A 27985-nucleotide genomic window follows, 5' to 3' on the forward strand; every position below is an offset into this window, starting at 1 on the left:
ATGACAGCCGACCTTCGGCGCTCCCAAGCTCCAACCTACCAACCGGGGCAGAAGGTCTGGCTGTCCACCAGAGACATCAGGATGCGCCTGCCCTGCAAGAAGCTGAGTCCCCGCTTCATTGGCCCGTTCACCATCCTTCGACAGATCAACCCCGTCACCTACAGACTACAACTCCCTGCACAGTACAAAAGAATTCATCCCACTTTCCACGTGTCACTATTAAAACCTCACCACCCTTCTGTTCTTCCTTCCACAGAACCTGACGTGGCAGCCGCCGAGCCCCCCCTTCCACTCATCCTGGACGATGGAACTGCTTACGTGGTGCGAGAGATCCTGGACTCCCGGCGCCGTGGTGGTCTCTTAGAATACCTGGTGGATTGGGAAGGCTATGGCCCCGAGGAACGCTCATGGGTCCCCAAGAATGATATCCTTGATCCTACTCTGTTACAGACTTTCCACACCAACCACCCAGACAGACCTGCCCCACGACCTCGAGGACGACCACCACGACGTCGGGGTCCTCGGCCCTCAGGAGCGGGCCGTGGGAGGGGGGGTACTGTCACAGACACGTCAGGTTCCACCTCACTCCCTTACCCACGCACCCAATCACCAGAGTACTGATCACCGCCACCTGCAACTCATTATCACCATGATCACCTCACTACTTAAGCCCCACACTCACACACACACATTGTCCGGTCTCGTTCATGATACACTAGTTGTATGCTTACCTCAAGGACTCCCAAAACGACACTTACCTGTCTCCATACTCTCCATCGTCTCCATCGTCTCCTGGTCTCCTCGTGTCTCTACCTACCTGTGTGTGTGAGTGTTCCCGTCTGCCAACTCCAACGTCTTCATCAAACTGCATCTGCAATACAAACAAGGACAGTATTACCTCTCTTTCATCCTCAAGATCTTCATTACCATCATTGCACTTACCTGTTGCTCTGCTGATTTTTCTAAATAAACATCCAAACTGCATTTACATCTGTCTCCGGTGTCTCTACTGTAACACTCACATTGGCCATAATGTATTATAAGAAGGGAAGATGCAGGAACACCCAAAGTGATGTGAAAAAAATTGTAACACACCACTATTTCAAAGCAGAGAAGAACTGCTTTTTTAAGTTTCGTAAGGAGTGAAATCTTATTACATGAAGTACATTATATGGCATAGCACACTACATGACACAGACCTATGCATGTATCAAATTCAATATATCAATGTCTTTCAAGTGTTTTTCCCTTTTTACTTAATGATTTCTTGAAATTTTTTTTAAAAAGTTTTTATGATAATTTTCTCTATGATTCTGTACCACTGTCGCACAACATTGCCCTGAGGCAACGAAAAAATATTATGGGGTTGGGGGATGGTAGGGTGCAATTTTTTTAATTTTTTTTAATCAATAATATGTTCCCAAATTAACCAAAAAATTATGTGTAATATATATTTCATGTGCCATCAGCATGTGTGCAGTAGAGGGCTAAATTAAACAACAATCTATCTCTTAATGTTTAATGAAGTTAGAAAATATTTTTTATTTAATTTCATGAACATTTTTATTAAACATGGCCCTATTATATTTTCATTAAAAAACTTTTGTTTCTGCTATCGTAGGCTCATTTTGTACTTTTGTACTGTAAGCATCTAATTTAGACGTGCAAACTGAGTGCCAGTGTGGTGAGACATACCTGCTTGGCCAGAATCACCTCGAAGTCAAGCATCTTGGGAAGAGGAGCAGTGCAAAGTTACAAAAAATGATGCACACCGCCACGTGAAATCATGACCGACCACATAGCAATGATGTCATTTGTCAACTTTGTGCTCGTGTGGACGCGCCGAGTAAAAAACAAGCTTAAGACTATCACCGCTACATACACCTTAATTGTATCTATTTCCCTGATATCTGTGAGGTTTAACCACAGTTGTCTCTCCGTTGCCACCAACCTTGCCAATCGTATGTTTGGTTTCATGAAGCACTAAATCACTTGCTTGTCAAAGCTCCTTGACTGCCTCAGGAGTTAAGCCAGCACCCTTGTCCATATTTTTTGGGGAGATCAGCCTGGTATGCCTGCAGTACCACCATTGGCTCCTGCCAGTCCAGCTTTAACTTATCCATGGCATGTGAAACCATATCCAAAATTTCTTTATAAGCCAGAGAGGGATGTGCTTCCTGACTGCTTGACTGCATGAACTCCTCACATCTGAAGCGGCAGTGGAGAGAACATCACCATGATGTCTGAAAGAGCTTCCTGGATCAGGCACAGCTCCTCATGTGCAAATTTACATAGACTCAAACTTAACATCGGATGCCCAGAACCCTTGCTCATGTGGCGCCTCAGCAACTGCAGAACTAGAGCAGTGTTGGACAGCCGATTGTCATCCTTTTTGTAAAAAGAAGGCGAGGCTTGAGTAAAGAGCTCTAATCTGGAAATTATCACAGTGTGAGCAGATCGTTAACCCTTTAAACAACGCTTGTGCATGCAGAAAGCCCAAGCACTTTCAGTGTTGCAGGCACATCCTTTTTGAGGCACTGGTGACTCAAAGATGGTGGTCACCTGGATGGTGTTCCCATTGCACCAGCTACTGTCACAGCGTCGAGTGAACCTATGAAAGGGAAGCTTTTCTTTCTTTATATCTTTTATCAGGTTTTGTTATATCTAAATGGTTTTATTCAGTGTTAGAGTGTAACTCTGAAAAAGACTTTCATATTGAGCTGTTGAAGGTGCTTGAGAAAGACTGAATTGGATGAGCTGGCCTGCAGGAATAGAGACAGCCCAGAGGAGAAGGGCCTTTCTGTTTAATAAAAGCATATTACAGGCTCAGAAATGGAAAGAAGAATAAGAAGAAAAAAAAAAAAAAGATTCCTCACTGTGCTGCAGTCCCTGTTGATATTAGAGTCTTGATCAATCCCATCTCCTTTTGCTCCTCCAGGAAGATTTTATAGAGATATTAATAATTGATGTTTATATTAACCTCCATATTTGTGCTTTGTATCATGTCAAAAATAAGAAAGCCAGCAGCATATGAAGTGTTGTGTTTATCATAAGATCCACTGTCGCAGAGAGACAGAGAGTCGCCACATGCCCTCTTGATCAATGCAAATCTTGTTGGAGAAAATTAGTGTGATTTCCTCTGTTTGTTTATTGAATATTTCATTGGTTCTGTTCCGTTAGACGGTAATCCAAAATCAGGTAATTTAATCTCCGTCTCTATCATACCGATCCATCAAAATCAGAGATTCATTAAACATGGATTTCACACAAGATTAAAAGGCTGCTCAGTGTGCTCTATTGATCAGTTTAGATTTCTTTGAGAATCTGATGAAAAGCACCATTGCGCTGCTGAAGGTCAATGAATCTGAGTTTTATATTGAAACTATATGATGAATATCAACTTTACACATCCGCTATTATCACAAATGCAATGCCAGATGTGTGCATCCACCACACAAGTCATCAAATTATTCATAATGGGGCTATATGGCTTCAATGTACTTGAATACACTTGGACAATTAAGGGTAAGCTCACACAACAGGACTGTAAGACTACCTGAATTGCTGTGGTGCTCATCTTTCGTCATCTTGTCATAGCAGCATGCATACACAACACAACGCTGACGAGGTGCACAGACTAGACATTTGTTCAAGAGGCCAAAAGTACAAAAAAAAAAAGGCTCACATGAGAAATTCACACAAGTGATTACAAGATTTTTCTGTTTATACCATCTGCACTATGATTGGCTGGATTAGTTCCACCTTGTTGTCGCATTGCACACACTACAAGATCATGTGGCGATAATATCAAACAGGCTTGAAAATATTCCAGCATCTGTGACTGATCGAGACAGGCTCAGATCATGTCACTGACCTTCTCATACTTAAAGGGTTAGTTCACCCAAAAACAACAAAACCCCTGATCACAGCCAAATCGGTGCTCGTTGTGCTCGCCGATGCTCGTTAAAGGGTTAGTTTACCCAAAAAATTTAAATTCTGTCATTATTTACTCACCCTCATGTCGTTCCAAGCCCGTAAGACCTTTGTTCATCTTCGAAACAGCAATTTAACTACCATTGTCAAGGCCCAGAAAGATACTAAAGACATTGTTAAAATAGTCCACGTAACTACAGTGGTTTGAACTTAATTTTATGAATCGATGAGAATACTTTTTGTGCGAAACAAAACAGAACAAAAATAACGACTTTATTCAACAATTTCTTCTCTCCCATGTCAGTCTCCTACGCAGTTGACTTAGTGAACGCAGTGCAGTGCTTCCGTGTTTATGTCATTATTGGCAGACACTGTACATTGCACTGCGTTCACTACGTCAACTGCGTAGAAGACTGACATGGGAGAGAAGAAATTGTTGAATAAAATCATAATTTTTGTTTTGTTTTTGAGCACTAAAGTATTCTTGTCGCTTCATAACATTAAAGGGATAGTTCACCCAAAAATGAAAATTTGATGTTTATCTGCTTACCCCCAGGGCATCCAAGATGTAGGTGACTTTGTTTCTTCAGTAGAACACAAATGATGATTTCAGCCGTATAAACTTGCTTAGACAAATCCAAATTAAACCCTGCGGCTTGTGACGACACATTGATGTCCTAAGACACGAAACGATCGGTTTGTGTGAGAAACAGAACAGTATTTATATCATTTTTTACCTCTAAAACACCATGTCCAACTGCGTTCAGCATTCGCTTATGAGGTCTGATCGCGCTCTGACAACAGAAGTGATGTCTTGCGCTTATACTTCAATGAGTGCTAGACATCACTTCCGTTGTCAGAGCGCGATCAGACCTCACTAAGCGAATGCTGAACGCAGTTGGTTCGGTTTCTCACACAAACTGATCGTTTCGTGTCTTAGGACATCAATGTGTCGTCATGAGCCGCAGGGTTTAATTTGGATTTGTCTAAGCAAGTTTTATTTACTCTTATAAAAGAAGTTCCCATTGACCCACATTATACGGCTGACAGACGGCAATGGTTGGAGTTAAAAATCTTCATTTGTGTTCTGTTGAAGAGACAAAGTCACCTACATCTTGGATGCCCTGGGGGTAAGCAGATAAACATCAAATTTTAATTTTTGGGTGAACTATCCCTTTAATGTTGAACCACTGTCGTTAACTACTTTAATGATGTCTTTACTACCTTTATGGACCTCAAAATGTACAATGACGTTGCTGCCTATGTGTTGTTCAGAACCCCTCGGGTTTCATCAAAAATATCTTAATTTGTGTTCCAAAGACTGGGTTTGGAACAACATGAGGGTGCGTAATTAATTCTCATTTTTGGGTGAACTAACCCTTTAACGAGCATCACGACCGCAAGGAGCACCAATTTGGCTGTAATCAGGGGGTTCTGTTGCAGACTTTGGAAATCTGTCTGTGACAGCAAAATCCAGCCAAAAGTCATGTTGTCTGAGCTTGCCTTAAGTCACACATAAAAATGTATCTTTAATTTTATTGCATTAGATGCAAAGCATAAAACCAATTGTCCGAGCAATCCAAACAACATAGACAAATTAAAAAAAATGTAAGCTTAGGTAACATGATTTGTAAAGACCTATAGTAACATTTTGCTGCCTTGATGCATAAGACTTGATCTGTAATTTCAGCAATATAAAGGGTTAGGGTTAGGGTTAGGGCCGTAGAAATAAGTCACATATTCAAAAATTCAAGTTTCCAGTAGCCTAATATTTAGGCTGCAGTGATATTAAATGTTGAGGCTGTAGCTGTGTAGTCAATATGGCCCTGGTGAATCATGATGAGAAGGGACTAAATAGTTCCTTGTATTTCTAAAAGGTCTTCTAACAGATTACTTTATTCATCTGTTCATTTTGGCAGTGCAGTATCAGCACAAAAGTTCTCTACAACTTCATAAGTAGATGAAAACAGTCTTTAGAAGAACACAAATGTTTAATTAATACTCTTTAAGTCTTCAAAAATACTGCCATCTTCTTTATGAGTTATATTTGAATGAGTCTCTTGATTCTCAGTGCCATTTCCACTCCTTTTTTTCTGCAGTAGGTTAGATTAGCCCCGACCAGGGTAAATGTAATTTTGATCTGTGAAAACCATCAGGGCAGTTTTGAGCCATGACTTACTCCAGTGAGTCAGAATAGTTTGCTTAAAAGCTGAAGTGTAATTTTTTGCTAAGTTAAATACTTTTTTCTATTGTGGTTTAATGTGCATAGACAACTATGGGTGCTTGCTATGCTTTAACACTGGCAGTTTAGTTTAAAACAGGGCATGGTTTGCATGAAAAATTAGTAATGGGAAAGCTGTCAGGCAGACCCAGGAGCACACTGGGGTACCGAACCTGAGTCTACCCGTAGGAGGCGGAGGTATGAACTTTGGCTCAATTTGCATGAATGTGAAAGCAACTCGGACTTGGGTGTGCACTTGTTCAGAAAGTAAAGTAACCTGTGCAAGCATTTTAGCAAATGACAACTTCACTAACACACATGTAAGGGATGACAGCAGTGATGATTTATATTGGATACAAGCGAGAGTGTTGTTCTCTCTGCTGCACATAATAGCACCAAATTAATTAAAAAAACACTACACATTGACCCACGTCCTGTTTTCTTTCATGCGTTGTGCATGTTTTGATGACATAAAATGAACACAAATGCCGGGTTGAGGAGGGTATTCCTGCAATACCAGCCGCAGTTTCATGACCGTATTTCTAGGACCCTTGTTTTTTTTGTTTTGTTTTTTCTATGTATTAGAAGTTTATACTATTTTAGAGCACTACTATTTAATTCTAGATTATTATTCTGGATTATTAATGCAATTGTATTATTAATTTTTCAGGAGTGGTTTAGTTGTTTAATTGTTTAAATTTAATTGATATGTTGTCCTAACCAACCCCTAAACCTAAACACAACCGTTAGTAACCCTCTTGAAATATTTAACCTTTTTTTTTTTTTTTTTTTTTTAATATGACACCCTATATTTATGATTTTAAATTCAGTTTTGATGGAAAAAAAGACCTTATTTTTAACACAAAACCAAGATATTTTCTGTGTATGCATGGCACAAGACTTCTCGTCTGGTGTATGACAGACTTAAAGGATTAGTTCACTTTCAAATGAAAGTTACCCCAAGCTTTACTCACCCTCAAGCCATCCTAGGTGTATATGACTTTCTTCTTTCTCACGAACACAATCGTAGAAATATTAATAAATATCCTGACGCATCCAAGCTTTATAGCTTAAAAGCCTTCTGAAGCAAAGCGATGGTATAATTGGAATAATTTCCATGGGTCTAGTCTTTGCATCTGTTTGTTTTAGGTTTAATTCAGGTCTCCTCTGTTGGAGTAGAATTGCCTAGGTGGTGCTGTCACAAAAAACTAGGGTCCTAGAACTGCGTTCCTGAAACTGCAGCCTTCGGTATTGCAGTAATATACAGTAGTAAATTGAGTGTGAAACCAGACCAACACTGCAAAGGGGCATCGGGAACAATTGCGCTCAGACCACAGCAAACATGCCCAGTGTGAAGACCCCCTATAACTAACCCATTTGTAGGATGATATCCTGAATATTATAAACACTGTGGCTATGTATAAATGGCTTAACACATCAACTCGAAAAGTGGAATGAGTTTGGGGCGGAAATATCTGTTTGACAGACCAGTGGAAGATCGGGAGATGAAACTGCCAGTATGTTTGAACTTCAATTTGGCTCTGACTCTGTGTTTCTTCAGCCGTTACATTTAAATTTCTATTGCTTTCTCACATAAAGCTATTGTATGGTGTTTGATTGTATTAAATGATCACGATGATGCATTATTTGTCCTTTTATGAGCTTGACAACCACTGTTCCCAATTTGCTTTCATTGTATGGAAAAAAAGGTCATACAGGTTTAAACCTTTGAATACTGAATATTGGGATATGCACTCAGTGTTGGTCTGAAATGACTTTGCTGGGTGGTTTTAACCATCTGTGTGGGTGTCTGCATTTATGTAAGTTTACCTGTACATATGGTCCTGCAGTCAAGTATGTGGTCAGTCAGCCTTAATGGTTTGTGACAGGCAGTTAGGGAGAACATAACTGTGAGAGTGAGGCTCACACATACACAGTCTGGCTGCTGCATCCTCCAGGCAGCTTGAGTACTATGGAGGTGATTAGTTGTACTTACTGCACTAATGTAATTATAGCCGCTGTCATCTCCTCTGGATAACAGGGCACACTGTAGCCCGTGTGTGGGTCAGCTGAGCATCAGTGTTAGTCCAGGTCAGGAGGATTTGCAGCAAATACAGTAATTACCTAGAATTAAAGTCTAGAGTCACACATATTTGTATCACACCTGATAGACCTAATATGTGTGTGCTGACATCTGTCCCACATCCCTTGAAGAACTGACACAGAGGCTATCTCTGTATCACTGTGTCATCATTTCAAGCTATTTCAGGTTGTATCTGTCAATGAAAATCAGCTGTGATTGAAAGGATACTGTACTATTCCAAATTTACAGGTCTGCTACTTATATGAAAGGAGGTATACAATTTTAAACAATATAACAATTAAAGGATTAATTCACTTTCAAATGAAAATTAGCCCAAGCTTTACTCACCCTCATGCCATCCTACGTGTATATGACTTTCTTCTTTCTGATGAACATAATCAGAGAAATATTAATAAATATCCTGAGGTATCCAATCTTTATAATGGCAGTGAACTGGGCCAATGAGTATGAGCTAAAGAAAGTGCTTCTATCCACATCTATCCATCATAAACGTGTGCTCCAGGGGATTAATAAAGGATGATGCATTTGTGTAAAAAATATCCATATTTAAACAAGTTATGAAGTAAAATATCTAGCTTCCGCACACACACACACACACACACACACACACACACACACACACTGTTATATACCAGTTGTAGATTTAGTAGATTAGTATGTGATTATGTGTGAAGTTTGACCCTGAGGATATGCTTCATCATGCTGATCTGACTTAACCTGACCTGGCCTCTCAGTATTCTGACCGGCTCCTCTCAGAAACCAAAATGACACTTGTGAAGCATGACTCCAACTCATAAGACATAGAAACAAACAAAACTTCATATTAGTTCAATATTTCACTTCCCAAATATATCCTCAGCGGCAGAATGTTCCTGCAGAAGAATGGTGTAACCTTTGCTTAAGCGAGCTGCTTGTGTCCCCTGAAGAAATGTGGGTAAATACTCTCTGAATTTATTTATTTGCTTTTTCAAATCTGCTTGTCTGATGAGAGTGCTAGAGTGAATAACTATAGATGTTTGTTCAGGTTAGTCCTCTTGGGTGTGGATTTGTGTGTATATTTTTGTCTTTGGCTTCGAGACGCCAAAACTAGCTGTGCCACGCAACCACATCCCGACCCTGCACCCTCCTTCCGGACATGCCCAAAAACACTTACGCCCGCCAGTCTATAAATATACCAGAGCTGAAGACATGCATTCATTTTCTCTAAATCTCAAATATACTAACATGGTTATTAGGACATTGCATATGGGTCAAACAATTTTTCTGATTGAAATACCGCTATAAAAAGACAATAATCCCTGTGTGAGGTGAGTAATCTAGAGTAGGTGAATATTAAAGTGAGGCTTCATTTTAAAGTTGGCGTTTTGGCAGTTCAGATATCTTGACCTGGAGAAGTATGAGATCTGGGCTAGCTAGCAGACAAGAAAATATGGATCAGAGTGTCTGGAAGGGCTGATACAGGGATGAAGGTATTGAGAGAACAATTTAAATCAATTTGAAACTCTAACCCCCGGTTTCACAGACAAGGCTTATGCTAGTCCTAGACTAAAATGCATGTTTGAGCTGTTTTAACTGAAAGCAACTTGTACTGACATATTGTAAAATATGTCACTACCATTGTTTTGTCTTAAGATGCACACCTGTAATGTTTTTTCAAGTGTACGTTTATAAAAGATACTTACATATCCTAATTGAACTAAGGCCTAATCCTTATCCGTGATCTGTTCTTGTGTTTGTTTTAGGAGGGTTTTGCACGAGGGTTTTCCTGAGTTAGTTTCTATGTTTTCTCAATGATTTGGTTTGGATTTGTACCAGTTGTTAATTTCATCAATTAGTCAGCTTGTCTATTTAGACCCTGTGTTTGTTCAGTTCTTGGTCCGTTCTCATCTTTATATTGTTGGTTGTTCTATTCCAGTGTTTGACATTAAGTTCCAGTATACTCCTGAGTATTGTGTTTCAAGTATGTTACTTATTTACTTACTGCTGTGACTAAATCCAGCTATTTCATCCCTGCTGCAACTTATGCTGACACCCTGATCCTGGCTGCACTATTTCCATTGACGGCTCATGGAGTTTAAAATAGAGGAGGCACACTATTGTATCCGTCTGGGGATCCCCTCCCGAGTTTTCTGCTTTAAAATGGCTTTTTAGGTCACTTTTAAACATAAAATGTAAAAGAAAATGACACATATACAGCAAGACAATATAGATATAATTTCACTCACCTAGCCTGTCACTTGAAGAAAAAAATCCATCCTTCTGCCCTTTTAAATGTCTGTGTTAAAAGAGCATGTTCAGCCGTTTAGTGAAGCTGATTGCTGTGTAGCCTATGTGCAACTTCGGTGTGGGGTCTTCCTTCATTTTTAATTTGTAGCTGCTGCTCAAATGGTATCTTGGTAAATTTGTTGGTGATTTAATATCTCTACTCTCCATAATTAAGGTAGTTGCTGGGAGCAGTTCAATGCTAATATCACATAATTTACATGTCTGTGATGATTGGTTGATATACCAAGGGAGGCTAGCTTCTTCTGCAATGTATTTTTTCTTAACACTAACTGCTGAAAGTGAAATACTCAATGGTGATTGGCTATTTTTTTTTTTTTTTTTTTTTTTTTTTTACCAGCAGAGGCAAAGGGCTCTGGCTATGGATTTCCCTCCCCCTCCCTTTCTCTGTCCCCTCAGACTTGCCTTGTCACGGTTTTCCGAACGGCAGATTCGAAACGTTCAGGGAAGAGCAGTGGTGGTTCCAACTTCAGTATATTTTATGTGTTAAAATGGTGAAATTACAAACAAGACATTCACATTATTAGAAATTGAATGAAAAATGAATAACTATGCCTCCCTTGCCTCCCCTGATGAGCCGCCACTGACTATTTGTTGTCAACAACTTGATGGAGTGTGGCGAGTGTGAAGTGCTAGGTTTTGGGATAAACCACTTCAGGAGGTCTTAAAGGGATAGTTCACCCAAAAATGAAAATTTGATGTTTATCTGCTTACCCCCAGCGCATCCAAGATGTAGGTGACTTTGTTTCTTCAGTAGAACACAAATGATGATTTTTAACTCCAACCGTTGCCGTCTGTAAGTCAAATAATGCTAGTGGATGGGAACTTCTACTATAAGAGTAAATAAAACTTGCATAGACAAGTCCAAATTAAACCCTGCGGATCGTGACGACACATTGATGTCCTTAGACACGAAACGACCGGTCTGTGCGAGAAACAGAACAGTATTTATATCATTTTTTAACTCTAATACACCACTATGTCCAACCGTGTGCAGCACTCGTTAGTAAGGTCTGATCGCGCTCTGACAGCGGCAGTGATGTCTCGCTCTCACTGAAGTATATGCGCGAGGCTTCACTGCCACTGTCAGAGCGCGATCAGACATCACTAAGCGAATGCTGAACGCGGTTGGACATAGTGGTGTATTAGAGTTAAAAAAATATATAAATACTGTTCGGTTTATCGCACAAACTGATCGTTTCGTGTCTTAGGACATCAATGTGTCGTCACGATCTGCAGGGTTTAATTTGGACTTGTCTATGCAAGTTTTATTTACTCTTATAGTAGAAGTTCCCATCCACTAGCATTATTTGTCTGACAGACGGCAACGGTTGGAGTTAAAAATCATCATTTGTGTTCTACTGAAGAAACAAAGTCACCTACATCTTGGATGCGCTGGGGGTAAGCAGATAAACATCAAATTTTCATTTTTGGGTGAACTATCCCTTTAAGGGGGAGCCCATATATTGCATCAACAGTAGCCAACCTTGTTCATGGAGGGCTACCATCCTTCAGAATTTAGCTCCAAACAACTAATCAAGGTTTTTAGGATCACTTGTAAATAAAGGGCAGGTAATTTGGAGCAATGAGTGAACTGAAGTCTGCAACAAGGTAGCCCTCCATGAGTAGGTTTGGATACCCCTGTATTCAAAAATCTCTAATCATCAAGTCTTCATTGTAGCTTACTTGACCAAAGTGGCCATTTAAATAAAAAATAAAATGGAAAAAAAGTCTGGGTTTTTGCTGGGCCCCCTATTGAGGCCTTTAGAATCATCCCAAGAGGGTCTTTGGGGATCTGGACTGACCTTAAAGGTGATAGAGAGGATTTTTTCGTCAACTGAGAATCCAAAGACTGTTACTGAGTTTCAAAGGAACGCCTCCCAAAACTCGTGCACGAGTATTGAAACACGAGTGTTTACCACCGGCATTCGCTGTGTCGTGTTTTTTGGATTCATTATGTCGGACTCACCGCAGGTAACTCATAATCTGCAGTTGTTATTCCTGTCTCCTGACAAAAACATTACATGCAGCGCCTGTGGAATGTGGAAAGTTACTGGAGAGCGCAGCCGCGCTCGTCTCTCACATGGATCGTCATGGCAGTGATTGACAAGCCAGAGTGCCAATCTGTGCACGTCTCTCACAAGGAACGTCACGGCAGTGATTGACAAGCCAGAGGGCCAATCGTTTACGCGATGATCACGTAAACGATTGGCTGATGTTTTTAAGGCCCTACCTCGTGCACAGATGATGTATATTAATATTATTACTTTCAGTACACCTAATAAATAGTCTTTTATCAGTTAGTAAAGACAGTTTCAAGTAATATTGCAAAAATGTATAAAACAAAACATCCTCTTTAGCACCTTTAAATGGGACCTATTGTGCAAAATGTACTTTTACATGGTGTTTGAACTAGGGATGCTCAGATCGGTTGACCACAGATCATTAATCACATTATATGACTCGATCGTTAGTCACCAGGCTGATCTCACGAACCAAACGCAATTTATTGACGTGAAACTGCAAAAAGTCTCCACCGATACACATGAATTTTATGCCACATTATGCTTTGTAACTTGGAAAAACATTAGTAAACCATAATCGCACATATTTATTTAATGCAGGTCATCTTGTTTCAAACAAGCCCACACACAACGTATCTTGAGAAAATCCTCATGGAGTGACATGACATGCTGCTTGGCTAAAGCTGTAGGACTTCCGAGATTCACTCGTGTCACTGTTTTCCATCGTCATTTGAGAGTTCAAGCAATGGAAACTGGATCTCAGGTATGATGTGTCAAGTTGGAACACGCCTGGATTGGATTAATTGCTCAGACTGTCAGATTAATTGCTCTTAATATACCATGAGCCATAGAATAGGAGTGCACAACTGAAGATCATCACACATCAATCAAGATCTTATTACTTGTTACTTATTCTATGTAATTATATATTATGTTTATGCTTTGTGGCATTTACACATATAAGAAGTTCTTATGTTCATTAAAATACTCAGACCATTTGTTTGGAGAGGTTTTCGGACTTTTGATAAAAATGCTATCATGGTTCCAAAATGTTATGATTTTATTATCTGTCATATATACTTTCTAATAATCATGTCAAGCATGAATAATAACTAATAAATCAATAAATTACATCACTTTTTCTGGGTTTTTCTCAGCAGTCTTGTAACAGAAGAACCTCAAAACATGATACAAATCTATTTTCTATCAAATAAGACCATGTCCTTGATGATATCTTTTTTTTTCTTTTTTTTTTTCTCCATAAGCCATTACTTTTAAGTATGCCACTTAGATGTGAAATCATTAAAATGTCTTCAGGATGTAAGGAGTTAACATTAACAGTAAACACAGAGCTGACATATTACATAAAGCTTGAATGGTCGGGATTGGTATCATCTGGTGACGGAATCTGCCCTATTAGCTTAGATCCTCACCTGAGTGAGCTGTACACAGTCTGCAATGTTATCTTATTGCTAGAGCAGCTAGTGAAAACACAAGAATGTCTCAGCTACGTGATAAAAAAAAAAACTAAATGTTCTGTTGTTGGCTTTATCAATGAGCACAGAAAAGCATCTTTACAGCATCTCATCCAGGAAATGGTGTTCTAAAAATGCAGGGGTGGGGAGCAGCAGGTCATTCGCATTTAAAGACACACACACAAGGATAGTGGTTTTTAGCTTCCACCCAAAAATGGTATTTTAATTTTGGGCATGGTATAATAATTGATCTGTGGGGTATTTTGAGCTGAAACTTCAAAGACACATTTTGGGGACACCTAAGACTTATATAACATCTTGTTAAAAGGGACATAATAGGTGGTTGCACAATTTTTGACGAGAAACTAGAGTATTTGCTCATCCCAGACAAGGATGGCAGAAGAGCAGGCAATAAGAACCTAGTTAGCAGAAGAGTGGGAGATGGGACCAGGTGATGGACACTGTCAGAGGCGTTGGAGTTGAAAATGATGGCCACTTTGTTTTCAGAATGGTCTATGAAGTTCTCAAGCACCGAGTGTGGATGGCAGAGGAGGGGTTGTAAGGACGAAAACTGTTTACATAAATTGGAGATGGAGGTGTTGAGCCTCCAATGGACAAATGGTGTCTACACTGACTTCAATTTGCATTAGAAATGTGCTGAATTAAAGTGGCCAGACAGTTGCTGCACTGTGCCAGTGGGCAGTTTACTGTTGCTTTCTGATGGAGCTGTCAATGTTGGATACAAAATACCAACTGAAGGTCAACACAATTACTAACCCCACATAATCCTTTTTTTTTTTTTTACTATTTTTCCCATATTTTTCTCTCTGCTCTCTTGTTGAGGATGAGTTGTACATATGTACAGTATATGTCACATCAAGGCTCAAAAACAAACTCCACACAAGTACATGAACACAGGAGCATCAAGCTCAATTTCACGCATTGCCGTGTTTTGAAATATGACAAAAGGCAATTCATAACACAACACGAATACACGTTATATTCTCAGCATTGCCACCAGGAGGTCTGACATACATATCTGTTAGCATTCTCATTAATCTCAATGGCACCTCCGGAAGTACACGATTTTATATCTGCCATGTGACTAATCACTCTGGAACTGCAGGAAAATTATGTCATGATAAAGCTGATTGGCTGATGGCTCAAATAGGGACGTGCACAGTCCCAAAACCTTCACTGGGTAACTATTCTGATCTGTGACTGCATAGACAGCAAACAGGGAATATATATATATATATATATATATATATATATATATATATATATATATATATATATATATATAGAGTTTACGCCAAAATCAGTATTGTATCTTGTCAGTATTAAAAAGTCATTTATTAATTTTGCACATTATGCGATATCAGTCATGTTATTCTGTCATGTTTTCTCCCTCTTTCCAAAACGCGACAAACGCCAGTCTCCCTTCTCTGCAGAATGCAATATATCCGCTCAACCAATCACAGCGCACCATTCCACGCACTGTAAACCGTAATGGCGGCGCTCTGAATACACCCGGCATCGTAGTTTCCCTTGTCTGATTTGTACTTTGTGATCAACAAAAACAGAAAAATGAATCATTTTGACAGCATTGATGAACCTGTGGTGGATTCTGCGGTGGGGAAGAAACGTAAGTCATGGAAATGTAATCATTTACGTGAGGAGATTAAGAAGATGAGGCACTCGAGTCGAGAGGAGGAAAAATGGCGGCTGTCCCCAAAACTGAACCATGAACAGTTTTTAAAAGCCGTTTTTAATACCAATGTACTCGACAAATGTGTTTATTTTAACCGTGCTGTGGCGCCAGATACTCTTTAATCGGTCATGACAAACAGAGACATAATTGATTTATAACATTAACAAGATGACTCTTTGAATTCATTTTGGGAGCGATGACTGAATGTATTCTTAGTTATATGCCTGCATATAAGATTATTACTGTATTGACAAAGTTAAGAGGCTGTCATATATGTGAATCAACATACTTTGTTGTGTATTTTTTAAATATGAAAAATAACTGTTATATTGATGGATTAATTGCATTTTTAAAAAAAAAAAAAAAAAAATGTCATGGATTTATTGCATTTTAGGGGGAGGGGAGGGGGAGGGGAGGGGGGGGGGATCGTTTTCTTTATAATAAACCTTTGAATTTTTAATGTTTTTATAACCAAAAGATGCTATGTGAAAGTTTGAAACAGAAAATAGTGGTTGTCATCTGGCTGCTTTCTTGGTAAAGAAAACACATTTTTACTCAAATGATATATATATATATATATATATATATATATATAGAGAGAGAGAGAGAGAGAGAGAGAGAGAGAGAGAGATACTAATTAGTGTAGATTACAATACATTGCTAAACTTTTAGACCCCAGAGCATGTAGACAGCAAGAACTAATAGAGTAATAATGGGGTAATGCTAACCAGCCAAGCATTGACCATTTGGTTGGTGCAAGGGAGTATGTAGCCTACATTAGTTCAAAAAACTGTTTGCATTTATGATATGTTTTTTTACTTTCAACTACTGTTGTAACAGAGCAACAGGTACGTAGGACAGAATCTTGTTAGCAATGATAGCTTTTAAAACATGTTGGCTGGCTACTTAAAGGGTTAGTTCACCCAAAAATGTCATTATTTCTGTCATTAATTACTCACCTTCATGTCGTTCCACACCCATAAGATTTATCCGTAAGCCTTATGAATCTTTTGTTTCAAATCAGCGGTTCAGTGCATGTATCAAACTGCCAAAGTCACGTGATTTCAGTAAACAAGGCTAACTAACCCTTTAAAGGCCCACTGAAGAGTGTTGGAAAATGCAGCATTATTCAATGTGTTGACGTAATTTCAACTGAAACAGGAAGACAGGGTGTCATATCAAACAGCCCTGCCCCTTTTTTTAAATAGCCAATAGTGTTTCGTATATGTCACAGGTCAGCCAGAGCCGTTAGACTCTTTAAAATCTCTGTTTCCTTCTAATCTCTAACCTTTATATCGCTTATATACAGCATTCTGTGAAGAATTCAAATGGGTCTGATACCTTTTGTGGTCTGTGCCGACTCGCGCATATGATCCGCTCCGTGCTCTCGTGTCTCTGGGCCAGAGCAGACTGTGCTGCTCGCGTTGCGGTGGTTCATGTGAAACTAACATGAAAACGAACTTCATTAGCATCAATGGAAAGCATATTTACACTGTCTGAATCGTTCCCTATTCTCTATATAGTGCACTATGTGCCATTCACCATGTAGAAACTAGTAAATGTGTAAATAAATGACTGAGGCTTCAGTCTCTGTAAGAGTGTAGGAGGAGGCGGATTCTAGAGAGCATTTGATTGGACCGAAGATTTGACACCCTTTATTACACCCTTTAGAACCCGAGAACACATCGATGCGCTGTTAAACAACACCGTTTTCAACTGAAAATGGAAAACTTTTTATGCGTTTTGGCCGTTCATATACACGACAATGGCATTTTGGGGGCCTGAAAATGCAAACTTTTGAAAACGGGTTTCAAAGTGCAAGTTTTTGAAAACAATACCGTTATTGTCTCTCAAAAATGTGAATTTGTAATGGTGACGTCACGTGCATGTGTATTTTGTGTTTAGTCTATAGGTGCATAGTTTTTTTCTTTACAAAGTGACCCTCACCAAATACTGGCCTGGAATGCATAATACAGTGTTTTTAATCGTTTTCGTGGATCCGTGTGAACAGGAATCATTTTGACAATGTTGTCGTCTGCACACTTGCAGTGCACTGGCTATCCATTTGTGTACTTGCATAAATGATGTTTCTGTCCTAAGGTTTTACACTTGTGACGTCTGCAATGGAATGTTCATCCATAAAGGACATATTTAGTCTTCAAAAATGGGTTATGTAATAGCACTTACTGTATAGCTAACAGAAGAGTACAGGGTATTATGGGAAGCCAAAGCATTCCGGTTTTAGATGTTTCACCCCCTCACCCCTTAGAGAAGATGTTTGTAAAGCAGAAAGCTAATACTGAAGACACACACACTTGACTCTCGCAGACAGCGGTCGATGCCCCTAAGGGTTTAGATCTTGTTAGCAGGGTAAACAGGCTCCATCTTAGACAGGTTTGGACTCCACCCCATTTGGGAATCACAGAGAGAAACCGAATGGGATTGGCTGAATATAGGAGGTGGAATCTAATTGCCTGGGTTGTTAGAAATTTGCTTAGTATACTTGGTCGCTTGCCACACAGCTCTTTTAACATTACACATACAGACATTTTTTTACCTTTTTTTATTAGAAATCTCTCTCTTTCTCAGGCCGCTGGTCATGCTGGTTTCTGGATTTTAATCTGTCTCTCTGAGCTCAGTGTGTTCTCTCTGGAGATTAATTAGCTGATAATCAGACAGAACAAGTGTTCCACCACACCGACACTAATTAACATTATGCTTAATTAAAGCTTTGCTTTTTGTGTTGTTGAAATCTGCTTTGTTCTTTATGTTCTGTAAAATGGTTTGTCATGCTGCTATTGCTATGGGTGAGAGAAATTTCTCTTTTGCTCTCAGTTTTCCTTAATTGTATGTGAAATTCTGTTTGACTCTAGTGTATGCCTGTAAATGGCTATACATGCTGTATATCAAGATACATTGTTACATGTTATACTGTCTAAACCTGCCATGTTAAATTGCATGTGCATGTTTGTCAGTGGGTGGGGTAATGTAACTACTCTGTATTGGGGAAAGCTTGCCCGTCTCCAGATGGTACTATGTGGCTCAGTAAATCAAATCCCCCACTGAGTTTCTTTTGAAGATTTTTTTTTTTTTCTTTCTTGGAAGCATTTGCCCATATCCAATATTTTTGTTTACAGCTAATAAAATAGCATGCAAGAGCAATGTTCAGTGACATAAATGACAAACTGCACAAGCTCACATTAAAATTATTTAATAAACGCAATATCCTGCAGCTACAAATTATTGCTCGTTGAATAGTATACAGCTATAATGCTATTTTGTTTGACAAAGAGATAAAGCCTGCTCTATATCAGTTCCTGTTCCAGTCCTAAATTTGGCTCAACATATGGCATTGCTGTGTACCAAAGCAAAGGCTACATCCTTCGAAGGTTGCATTCAAAGGCCAATTGCGTCACAACGGTGTGATTAAGGCTGTCCCATTTCGAAGGCTCATTCAAATGCACCCTCAAAATCCACTCTACGTTTCGAAGGATACAACAGATGGGCCCTTCGTAAACTCACATACCCCAGAATTTATTGCAGTGACAACAGGATTTTTTGAGGGAAATTGCTGGATTGCACTTTTAAATGTAAGTATTAGGTTCTACTCACTCTAATAATCTAATGTGTATATATATATATATATATATATATATATATATATATATATATATATACAGTACAGTATAGTGTGTGTATATATATATATATATATATATATATATACACAGTACAGTCCAAAAGTTTGGAACCACTAAGATTTTTAATGTTTTAAAAGAAGTTTCGTCTACTCACCAAGGTTACATTTATTTAATTAAAAATACAGTAAAAAAACAGTAATATTGTGAAATATTATTACAATTTAAAATAACTGTGTACTATTTAAATATATTTGACAAAGTAATTTATTCCTGTGATGCAAAGCTGAATTTTCAGCATCGTTACTCCAGTCTTCAGTGTCACATGATCCTTCAGAAATCATTCTAATATGCTGATTTGCTGCTCAATAAACATTTATGATTATTTTCAATGTTGAAAACAGTTGTGTACTTTTTTTTTCAGGATTCCTTGATGAATAGAAAGTTCAAAAGAACATCATTTATCTGAAATACAAAGCTTCTGTAGCATTATACACTACCGTTCAAAAGTTTGGGGTCAGTAAGAATTTTTATTTTTATTTTTTTGAAAAGAAATTAAAGAAATTAATACTTTTATTCAGCAAGGATGCATTAAATCAATCAAAAGTGGTAGTAAAGACATTTATAATGTTACAAAAGATTAGATTTCAGATAAACACTGTTCTTTTGAACTTTCTATTCATCAAATAATCCTGAAAAAAAATATTGTACACAAATATTTTGTACAATTGTACACATTAAATGTTTCTTGAGCAGCAGATCAACATATTAGAATGATTTCTGAAGGATCATGTGACACTGAAGACTGGAGTAATGATGCTGAAAATTTAGCTTTGCCATCACAGGAATAAATTACTTTGTGAAATATATTCAAATAGAAAACAGTTATTTTAAATTGTAATAATATTTCACAATATTACTGTTTTTACTGTATTTTTAATTAAATAAATGTAGCCTTGGTGAGCAGACGAAACTTCTTTTAAAAACATTAAAAATCTTAGTGGTTCCAAACTTTTGGACTGTACTGTATATCATGTTCACTGATATCTTACCAAGATGCAATTTTATTTACTCTTTATTATGTACATTAATGGACCAAGGTGAACATATTTAGACAGGTTGTGAACCGTTTTGTTTTTAGCCAGTTTTAAAAATAAGTCCAGGACAAACTTCCTGTCACAGGCGATAGGATAGACCATCCCATATAACACTGCTCAGCAGTGTTGCCAATTTAGCGATTTTGTCACTAGATTTAGTGACTTCCCCACCCCTTTTGAGACTTTTTTCAAAAGTTTAGGGACAAATCTAGCAACTTCTTGGACAAACCTTATCTAGATTATAGACTAGATTCATACTTATATAGATCAGTGAATTTGCCATTATGATGTCATCTAGTGACATTTGGCTACCAGTTTTAGCTACTTTCAGTTAAAAGCAGTTGGTAACACTGTTGCTCAGTATGACCTCCTTTGCAGCCTTTGAAATCCAAGTCCTTCGAAGGATGCAGCCTTTAAGACTGCCTGTTTGTTGAGCAATGGCTGACAGGAATTACGTTTGGTGCCCCTAGTAGTGCATTAACTAAACACTTCACCTTGACATGTAGATGTACACCTCAGTTTTCAGTTTATTAAATGATTTTCTTCATTTCATAATGATAATTATGTACAACAAGCACATGATGAGATGAGTCAAACTATGCATTGAACAAAATTATGTGTTCTATAGACCTTGTGTGACAGAGAAACAAGCGCGCCACCATCTTTATAATATTGTCTTTGAACTTCTGTTTTTGCGGTAGCTCTGTACATGGTATCGCTGTCAAAGAATAATAAGCTGGTGAAGTGGATTTACTTGTTGCAGAGTTCATGAAAGTTATTGTAAGCATTGTAATGTTTAAAGCAAATGTCTTAAGAAATGTCAGTACATTTAAAACGAGCTGTTCATTCATAAGTATGTAAGATCATTGTGGAAATACAAACTGGAAGACAAAAGACGAGTGCAGTGCTGAAAAGGGGTGGGGCTACATAAGGTCTATAGAAAGCAAGTCCCAGATAAAAAAAAAAAAAAGTCAAACATTACAAGAGCCAATCAAAGGGAAAGGTATCATTTGGTCTTTTACTCTGGTCTAGGACGTAACTTTGTTATCTTGACCAAGAAAAACATATGTTTTTTGAGCCTGTTAAGCTAAAGAAATTGATTTTTCCCTGGCTGTTGGTGAAATGATATTAAAACATAAGCTTGAAAAACACTGGAGATTTGTCTGTGCCCTAATTGAAGTAGATAAGCTGTACTTGCATGACTAGAAAAAAAGGCTGCCCGGGGTGTTACCAAGATGGCTTTAGAATGAGCTGAGTTGATTGAAAGTGACTTTGGCTCAACCTCTTTTACTGCATATATTTTACTTTTTTCGGTTTCTACGATATGATTTTATTTGTCAAGATACAGAATATTAAAATATGAGTTGAAAAACCTTTTTCCATTGTAAAGTAAACTACATATTTCATGCCCTACAGAATAATTTGACACTATTAGCAACTGTTTCCTTACAGCATGATGAGGTGATACACCATTTTTCATTGAACTTAAAATTGAATTTAGCTGAAAATATGCAGTTATATTGTAGGTTAATTCCATTGTGTTGTGGGGTAATTCTCTTGTGTTTTGAGGTAATTCTGAGGAGCTGTTGGCTAATACTGTTGTATTGTAGGCTAATTCTGTTTTGCTGTCAAGATTTGTTTGCCTCACAAATGCAGTTGAGGCTGAACATTCACCCATGCACATACTCTCTCTCACACACACACTCTCACACACACACACTTAGACCCACTTTGTGGCAGTAAATAAGGTGAATTTTATTATGGCCCTGAGGAGTATAATGCTAAAGTTGCCTCTTAGATTGGCCGTTCATCTAGCAGTTGAAATGACCGTCCTGCCTACTCTGTTCCACACCATCAGGTTTTCATGGCCTGTGAACTGCGTGTGGTCCATTTTGATCCAGCACATCTGAGCAGTCTCAAAGTCATTTCTAAAGCTACAAATCTGATGGAACATCCTGGCATTTAGGGCTCTTAGAAACACAACAGAATAGCAGACATATGTGTTTCTCTTTCATGTTTTGTTGAACATCAAGGATGATGAACTCCTATCAGCAGAGCAAAAATCAGAACTGACAAGAACACAGGAAAACTCTGTATCTGTATTTTTTTTTATTATGAAACTCAACATCATGACTGAATTATTTAAAATGTTTTGGTATCAAAATGCATTTGTCTGTTCTATTCCCATCTCTGCCTAAAGCATGTTCTACACCTGCACTAACAAAGCTAATCTCATTAAATCACACCCACTGATGAGAGCAAGAGAACAAGAACTGAGGGGAAAACAGCGAGGAAAAAGTAAAATTGAATATTATGATCTTGTACTGACTCAAATATCTTACCTTTTGTGATTCTTCTATGAGATCAAGACCTCTGATATCCTGCCAGTTTAGATTAAGTAGATTCGCAGATCCAGAATTTTGTCTGTTGGTATGAAGTCAGATTCACTCATAAGTCAGAGAGACTTATTAACCTTGACACACAGTCAGAGTGTGAAGATGTGTGGATCTAACAAACATCATGTCAGGATTGGTGCCATGTTCTTTTTACCTTATTATTGAAACTCTCTTGCTAAAAAACATGTAAATCAGTTGCATCCACTGAGAGCTTCAGTCACATACAAGACCTGTTATCAGCTCTGCTCTAGAGGTACAGAGAAAACAGCCACAGTGTCTGAACACTGGCCCACGAGAGCTAGAACAAACGGTCCAATCATGGTACTGGCGGGATGAAAAGAGGTTCTGATTGATGTAGTGCCATAACATTGAGTAGCTAATTACTGCAGCCTCCACCAGAGAGAGCACGGTTCTCCACATCAGCCCCATCCAGAGAACCACGGCTTATAACCACTTCAGACTCCAGCCATAGAACATAGCCGACCTATATCGATCGATCATTAATGAGATTGGGTTAGTGGCAGAGATGGATTGAGGAAAAAACTGACAGAGAGAGGGAGAGAGACATAAAGCTGCCCCTAAAAAAGGTGCTTAGGTAAACAGTGTGATTAAGAGGTTGGTTAATCAGAGACCATTCACGTGTACTAATAGCTTTGCAGTAAAAAGCAGAATAAATCATGTTGGCTATAAAACAAGGATGACCTGTATCATCCATTTCAAATTCAGAGAACAAAATAAACTAAAATAAACTGGTCATTCTCTTTACATGCCAGTCATATGATCTCTTCCTGTCTGACTGGATTGTTCTTGGCGTAAAATATGCAAAGTGGACTAGACTTTATGCTGATAAAAACCTCTGCATGTGCTAATAGTTCTGCAGTAAAAAGCAGAATTAATCATTCTGTGCTTGAAATGAAGACAAGCTCATATCATCAATTTCAGACACATTCCTAAACAGCAAAAATAACAAAGCTATCTTTTGGTGGTTCCATTACATGTTGTTCAGACAGCTTCATCCTGTCTAACTGGGTGATCTTAAGCCAGAATCTAGGGGTCAGGGTTTGGCTGATTGGCACTGGTCTGGTAGAAGCCATAGCTACACCTTCTGATTCCAAAAGCCTTCGTTCTTCAACTTTTCCAGTGCCCGGTTTTAGACTTCAGACATTTCTGCTGTCACACCTGCAGGATAGCAAAGATTCTTGCAGTGATTAGTCCAGAGATCTTCAACCCTGCTCCTGGAGACACACTTCTGTCGAGTTAGCTTCATCCTTAATCAAACACTCCTGAACGGGCTAATCAAGTTCTTCATGGTCACCTGAAATTCACAAACATGTGTTGAAGCAGGTTGGAAGTAAATTTGCAAGGCAGTGGGCTCAGGGAGCATAATTGAAGACTTCTGGATTAATCACATGGCCTTTATGGATCAGCTGATTGACTCAAAAACTTCTAGGATTCCCATTAGCTAAGATGGCAGATTTAAAATTAGCCTACATACTTCCAGGACAACCATTCCCAACTTGGGAATGTGAATGGACAACTTTCTCCAGGTATTATAGACTAAGCTACGAAGACTGCCCCCTAATAGTTGAAAAGAAGAGGCTTAGGCTACGTCCACACAAAGCCAGAGCTTACCCTATCCGATCTTTTTTTTCCTTGTCTCATGAAATATCTGCATCCACACTAAACCCTTGAAAGGACTCAAAACGATGTAGTATACATGCCAGACCAGTATGTGGCGCTGTAATTCTGCCACAGAGATACACTTAAAACAGCGAATAAGACTTGGAGCATGCGGATAAACCTTGCACGTTGTATATAAACTATAGTAAAGTTTAGAAATAACAGTTTATTTTGACTAAGTAGCTTCTGCAGCACGAACACAAGCATCTAGAGTCTGCTATTGTTGTTGTAGCTGTTTTGTGCTGTTATCAGCGTCTGACTAGGGTCGACACGTGGGGTGATGACATCATCGTTTCACAAAATATACAGATAGGCTGTCCACACGAAAACACAAAGACGCCGTTTTCAGATTTATCCACTGTAGGTCCCGGTTTCAAAAAATAGTGGTTTCACCTTCGGAAATTGCCGGATCCGTCTGGACAAAATTTGTGCATGTTCACAAAAACGCGTCTCCGTGTGGACGGGCCCTTAGTCAACCAAAAATTTTATTAGTCGATTAGTCGCTGAAAAAAAAAAAACAAATACAGGAAGTGGCGAAGTCACGCAGTCCATGAGGGACAGATCGTTAATGGCGGGTCCTTGTGGTAATTATATTATGTCGGACAGGAAATCCAAACATTTGCCTACCATCCATCGACCACAAACATGGCTTATAATTTGAAACATGTAAGAAGTAACAAGTTTACATGGCCGCTCTCTCTAACGTTAAAGGGTTAGTTCACCCAAAAAATCTTCAGAACACAAATTAAGATATTTTAGTTGAAATCCGATGACTCAGTGAGGCCTGCATAGGGAGCAATGACACTTCCTCTCTCAGGATCCATTAATGTACTAAAAACATATTTAAATTGGTTTATGTGAGTACAGTGGTTCAATATTAATATTATAAAGTGACAAGAATATTTTTGGTGTGCCAAAAAAAACAAAATAATGACTTATTTAATGATGACCGATTTCAAAACACTGCTTCAGGAAGCTTCGGAGCGTTATGAATCAGTGTGTCGAATCATGATTCAGATTACGTGTCAGACTGCCAACAGCTGAAATCACGTGACTTTGGCGCTCCGAACAGCTGATTCGACACTCTGATTCATTATGCTCCGATGCTTCCTGAAGCATTATTTTGAAATCTAAATAATAATGAACACTAAATAAGTCGTAATTTAGTTTTTTTTGGCACACCAAAAATCGTCGCTTTATAATATTAATATTGAACCACTGTACTCACACGAACTGATTTAGATATGTTTTAGTACCTTTATGGATCTTGAGAGAGGAAATGTCATTGCTCCCTATGCAGGCCTCACTGAGTCATCGGATTTCAACTAAAATATCTTAATTTGTGTTCCGAAAATTAACGAAGGTCTTACAGGTGTGGAACAACATGAGTAAGTAATAAATGACAGAATTTTCATTTTTGGATGAACTAACCCTTTAACCTAGATAAGTGTGCTGTACTATTATGTGCATATCCAAGTGTATTTGCGTAATGTGGAAGCTAAAGTATAGTGCGCTTACTGCATAACAGAGGGGCCGGCATGATCACTTGCCTTTTTTCCTGATAAAAGGGAAACAACTTAAAATAATTTATTTTTGGTCATAGAGATAACATAATACATCATTTGAAACTGTAAAGGGTCTTTTTATTGTGTAAACTCACAATAACAACAAAACGGCTTTTGTAAAATATAGAAAACACACAGAATGTGCTTTCTGCTGACTCGGTCTCCTTGAACTGGAGTGCGTCACGAAAATTAACTGAAACTCTGTGTATAGGCTACTTGCCTTACAGACATGAAAAATATATCTATAGAAAGCTTGAAGTGTCTACTTTTAAACTAACCAATTTAAATCGAAAAAAATTATCTTTGATTATATACACCATATGAAAGTTGCATTTCTCTCTAAAAGGTGCGTCCATTATACTGTGGAGATTGCGAGTCAACATTGTCAAATTCATCTTTGCAGCTGACACTGACTCAGAAAACAGTAGTTTATTAATAATTAAAATGTCTACTTGCTATTTTTTCCGACACATTCATAATCATTACTTTTGCCAGTGCTTTGCGGCCAGATTTATGTGTGCACTTGAGCATGGAATAGGCCATATATTCCACCCCCAGTATATACTTAAGTAATTAAATTAATATTGTTACATACTACTTAGCTCAGGGCAGCGTAACAAAAATGGGGAGGCCACGCTCAACTCAAGTTAACTCAAAACACACATTTATTTAAAGTAAGAATACATAATAAACTAACAAACAAACATAACAACGGCACAAAAACTGGTGCTGGAGAGAGGTCAAGCTCAAGTGAAAACAGGAACCCAAACACAGATCCAAAGCACTCTGGAAAGACAGATCCTTTAATCAGTCCACTCATCATAGGCAACTAATGGCTTCAATGAACAACTACTAGTTGACTAGAAAAATCTTTAGTTGGGGGCAGCCCGATAAGCTGTGAAGTGGGCCAGATTTATGCCGATTTTCTAAAGTCTAGTTTCGCAAGACTAGGTATGATGCAATGGTCTCCTTTCCTTACTTATTAAAACACCCTTGTACCTTAGGGCGGGTTTTAGGAGGAAGTGTGGGGTTGGCATAGGCTTAGTTTGGGGGTGGGTGAGGAGATATTTGGCATTCAAAAAGAAAAAGGGCACTTGCCTAGGGCGGAGAGGTGAATCAACCCACCTCTACCAAGAGAAATTATACATAAGGGGGCAAACAAAACATTAGAAAGTGTGAATCTGGAAGACATACACGCAAGTCCCTGCAGACAAACAAAACAAGCTGTGAAAGAGAGAGATGAAGAGGATACGGCAGGGTGAAAAAGGCAGGAAGCTTCCCTTTTGTTCAGAGAAAGCGTGTAGGCATTAGAACCTACAGAAAAACCCATATACGGCCGCGAGCGATTGGGTATGCTAATCGCTCAGAACCGACAACAGCCAAACTTTGAGTGGGTCAGGATCTTTACCTTCCACACACAAGTAAACAGTCATCTTTTTATCTTTGCTGTGCATTTGCATTGTAGATGAATTGCAATTTCTGCATAAATAAAACTCCCTTCTTTGAGAGAGTGCAAATATGACTATTTTGTTCCTTAGGTTGTGGCTTAAAATTGGCACAGGGAAAAATGGGAAAAAGATGTATATGTTCCACAAATCCGCACATGCTCGCAACAATGGCGGAGAGGTAAAGAAATAGAGCGAGATAGAGAAAGAGAGAGATACCAAGGGAATAAACATTGACTTCCTTTGAACGTGTTCCTGCTTTATATTTCCCTCAGCTGGGGGAGTCTAGGGACCCAAGCTGGATCATTCTGGACTTGCTGATTCACTCATCCTCTGTAGATACTGACGTGCCTCTTTCATATTGGCTTACAGTGACCCAAATTAGTCCGAACCTGTCGGTGGCTCTCTGA

General features: G+C 38.7%; 2 protein-coding genes across 2 annotated transcripts in view; one reads left to right on the forward strand and one right to left on the reverse strand.

The window, feature by feature from the left end:
* sema6dl (sema domain, transmembrane domain (TM), and cytoplasmic domain, (semaphorin) 6D, like) overlaps window positions 1-27985 on the reverse strand; it is a 144761-nt gene that overhangs the window by 114806 nt on the left and 1970 nt on the right. The gene's annotated exons all lie outside the window — the stretch shown is intronic.
* LOC125253928 lies at window positions 1-27985 on the forward strand. Its single transcript, XM_048168185.1, has 3 exons — window positions 1-505; window positions 27692-27756; window positions 27851-27985. The coding sequence occupies exons 1-3, from the start codon at window positions 1-3 to the stop codon at window positions 27983-27985; spliced, it is 705 nt and encodes a 234-aa protein (XP_048024142.1).

The sequence above is a fragment of the Megalobrama amblycephala genome, linkage group LG19 (genome assembly GCF_018812025.1).
Source record: "Megalobrama amblycephala isolate DHTTF-2021 linkage group LG19, ASM1881202v1, whole genome shotgun sequence".
NCBI lineage: Eukaryota > Metazoa > Chordata > Actinopteri > Cypriniformes > Xenocyprididae > Megalobrama > Megalobrama amblycephala.

What these genes read in the sequence shown, in the direction of transcription:
- LOC125253928 (XM_048168185.1), top strand. Translation starts at nt 1, where the DNA reads ATGACAGCCGACCTTCGGCGCTCCCAAGCTCCAACCTACCAACCGGGG. An exon ending in ACGACCTCGAGGACGACCAC is followed by an intron (nt 506 to 27,691) that starts CACGACGTCGGG and finishes AAATTGGCACAG; the next exon opens with GGAAAAATGGGAAAAAGATG. An exon ending in CTCGCAACAATGGCGGAGAG is followed by an intron (nt 27,757 to 27,850) that starts GTAAAGAAATAG and finishes TATTTCCCTCAG; the next exon opens with CTGGGGGAGTCTAGGGACCC.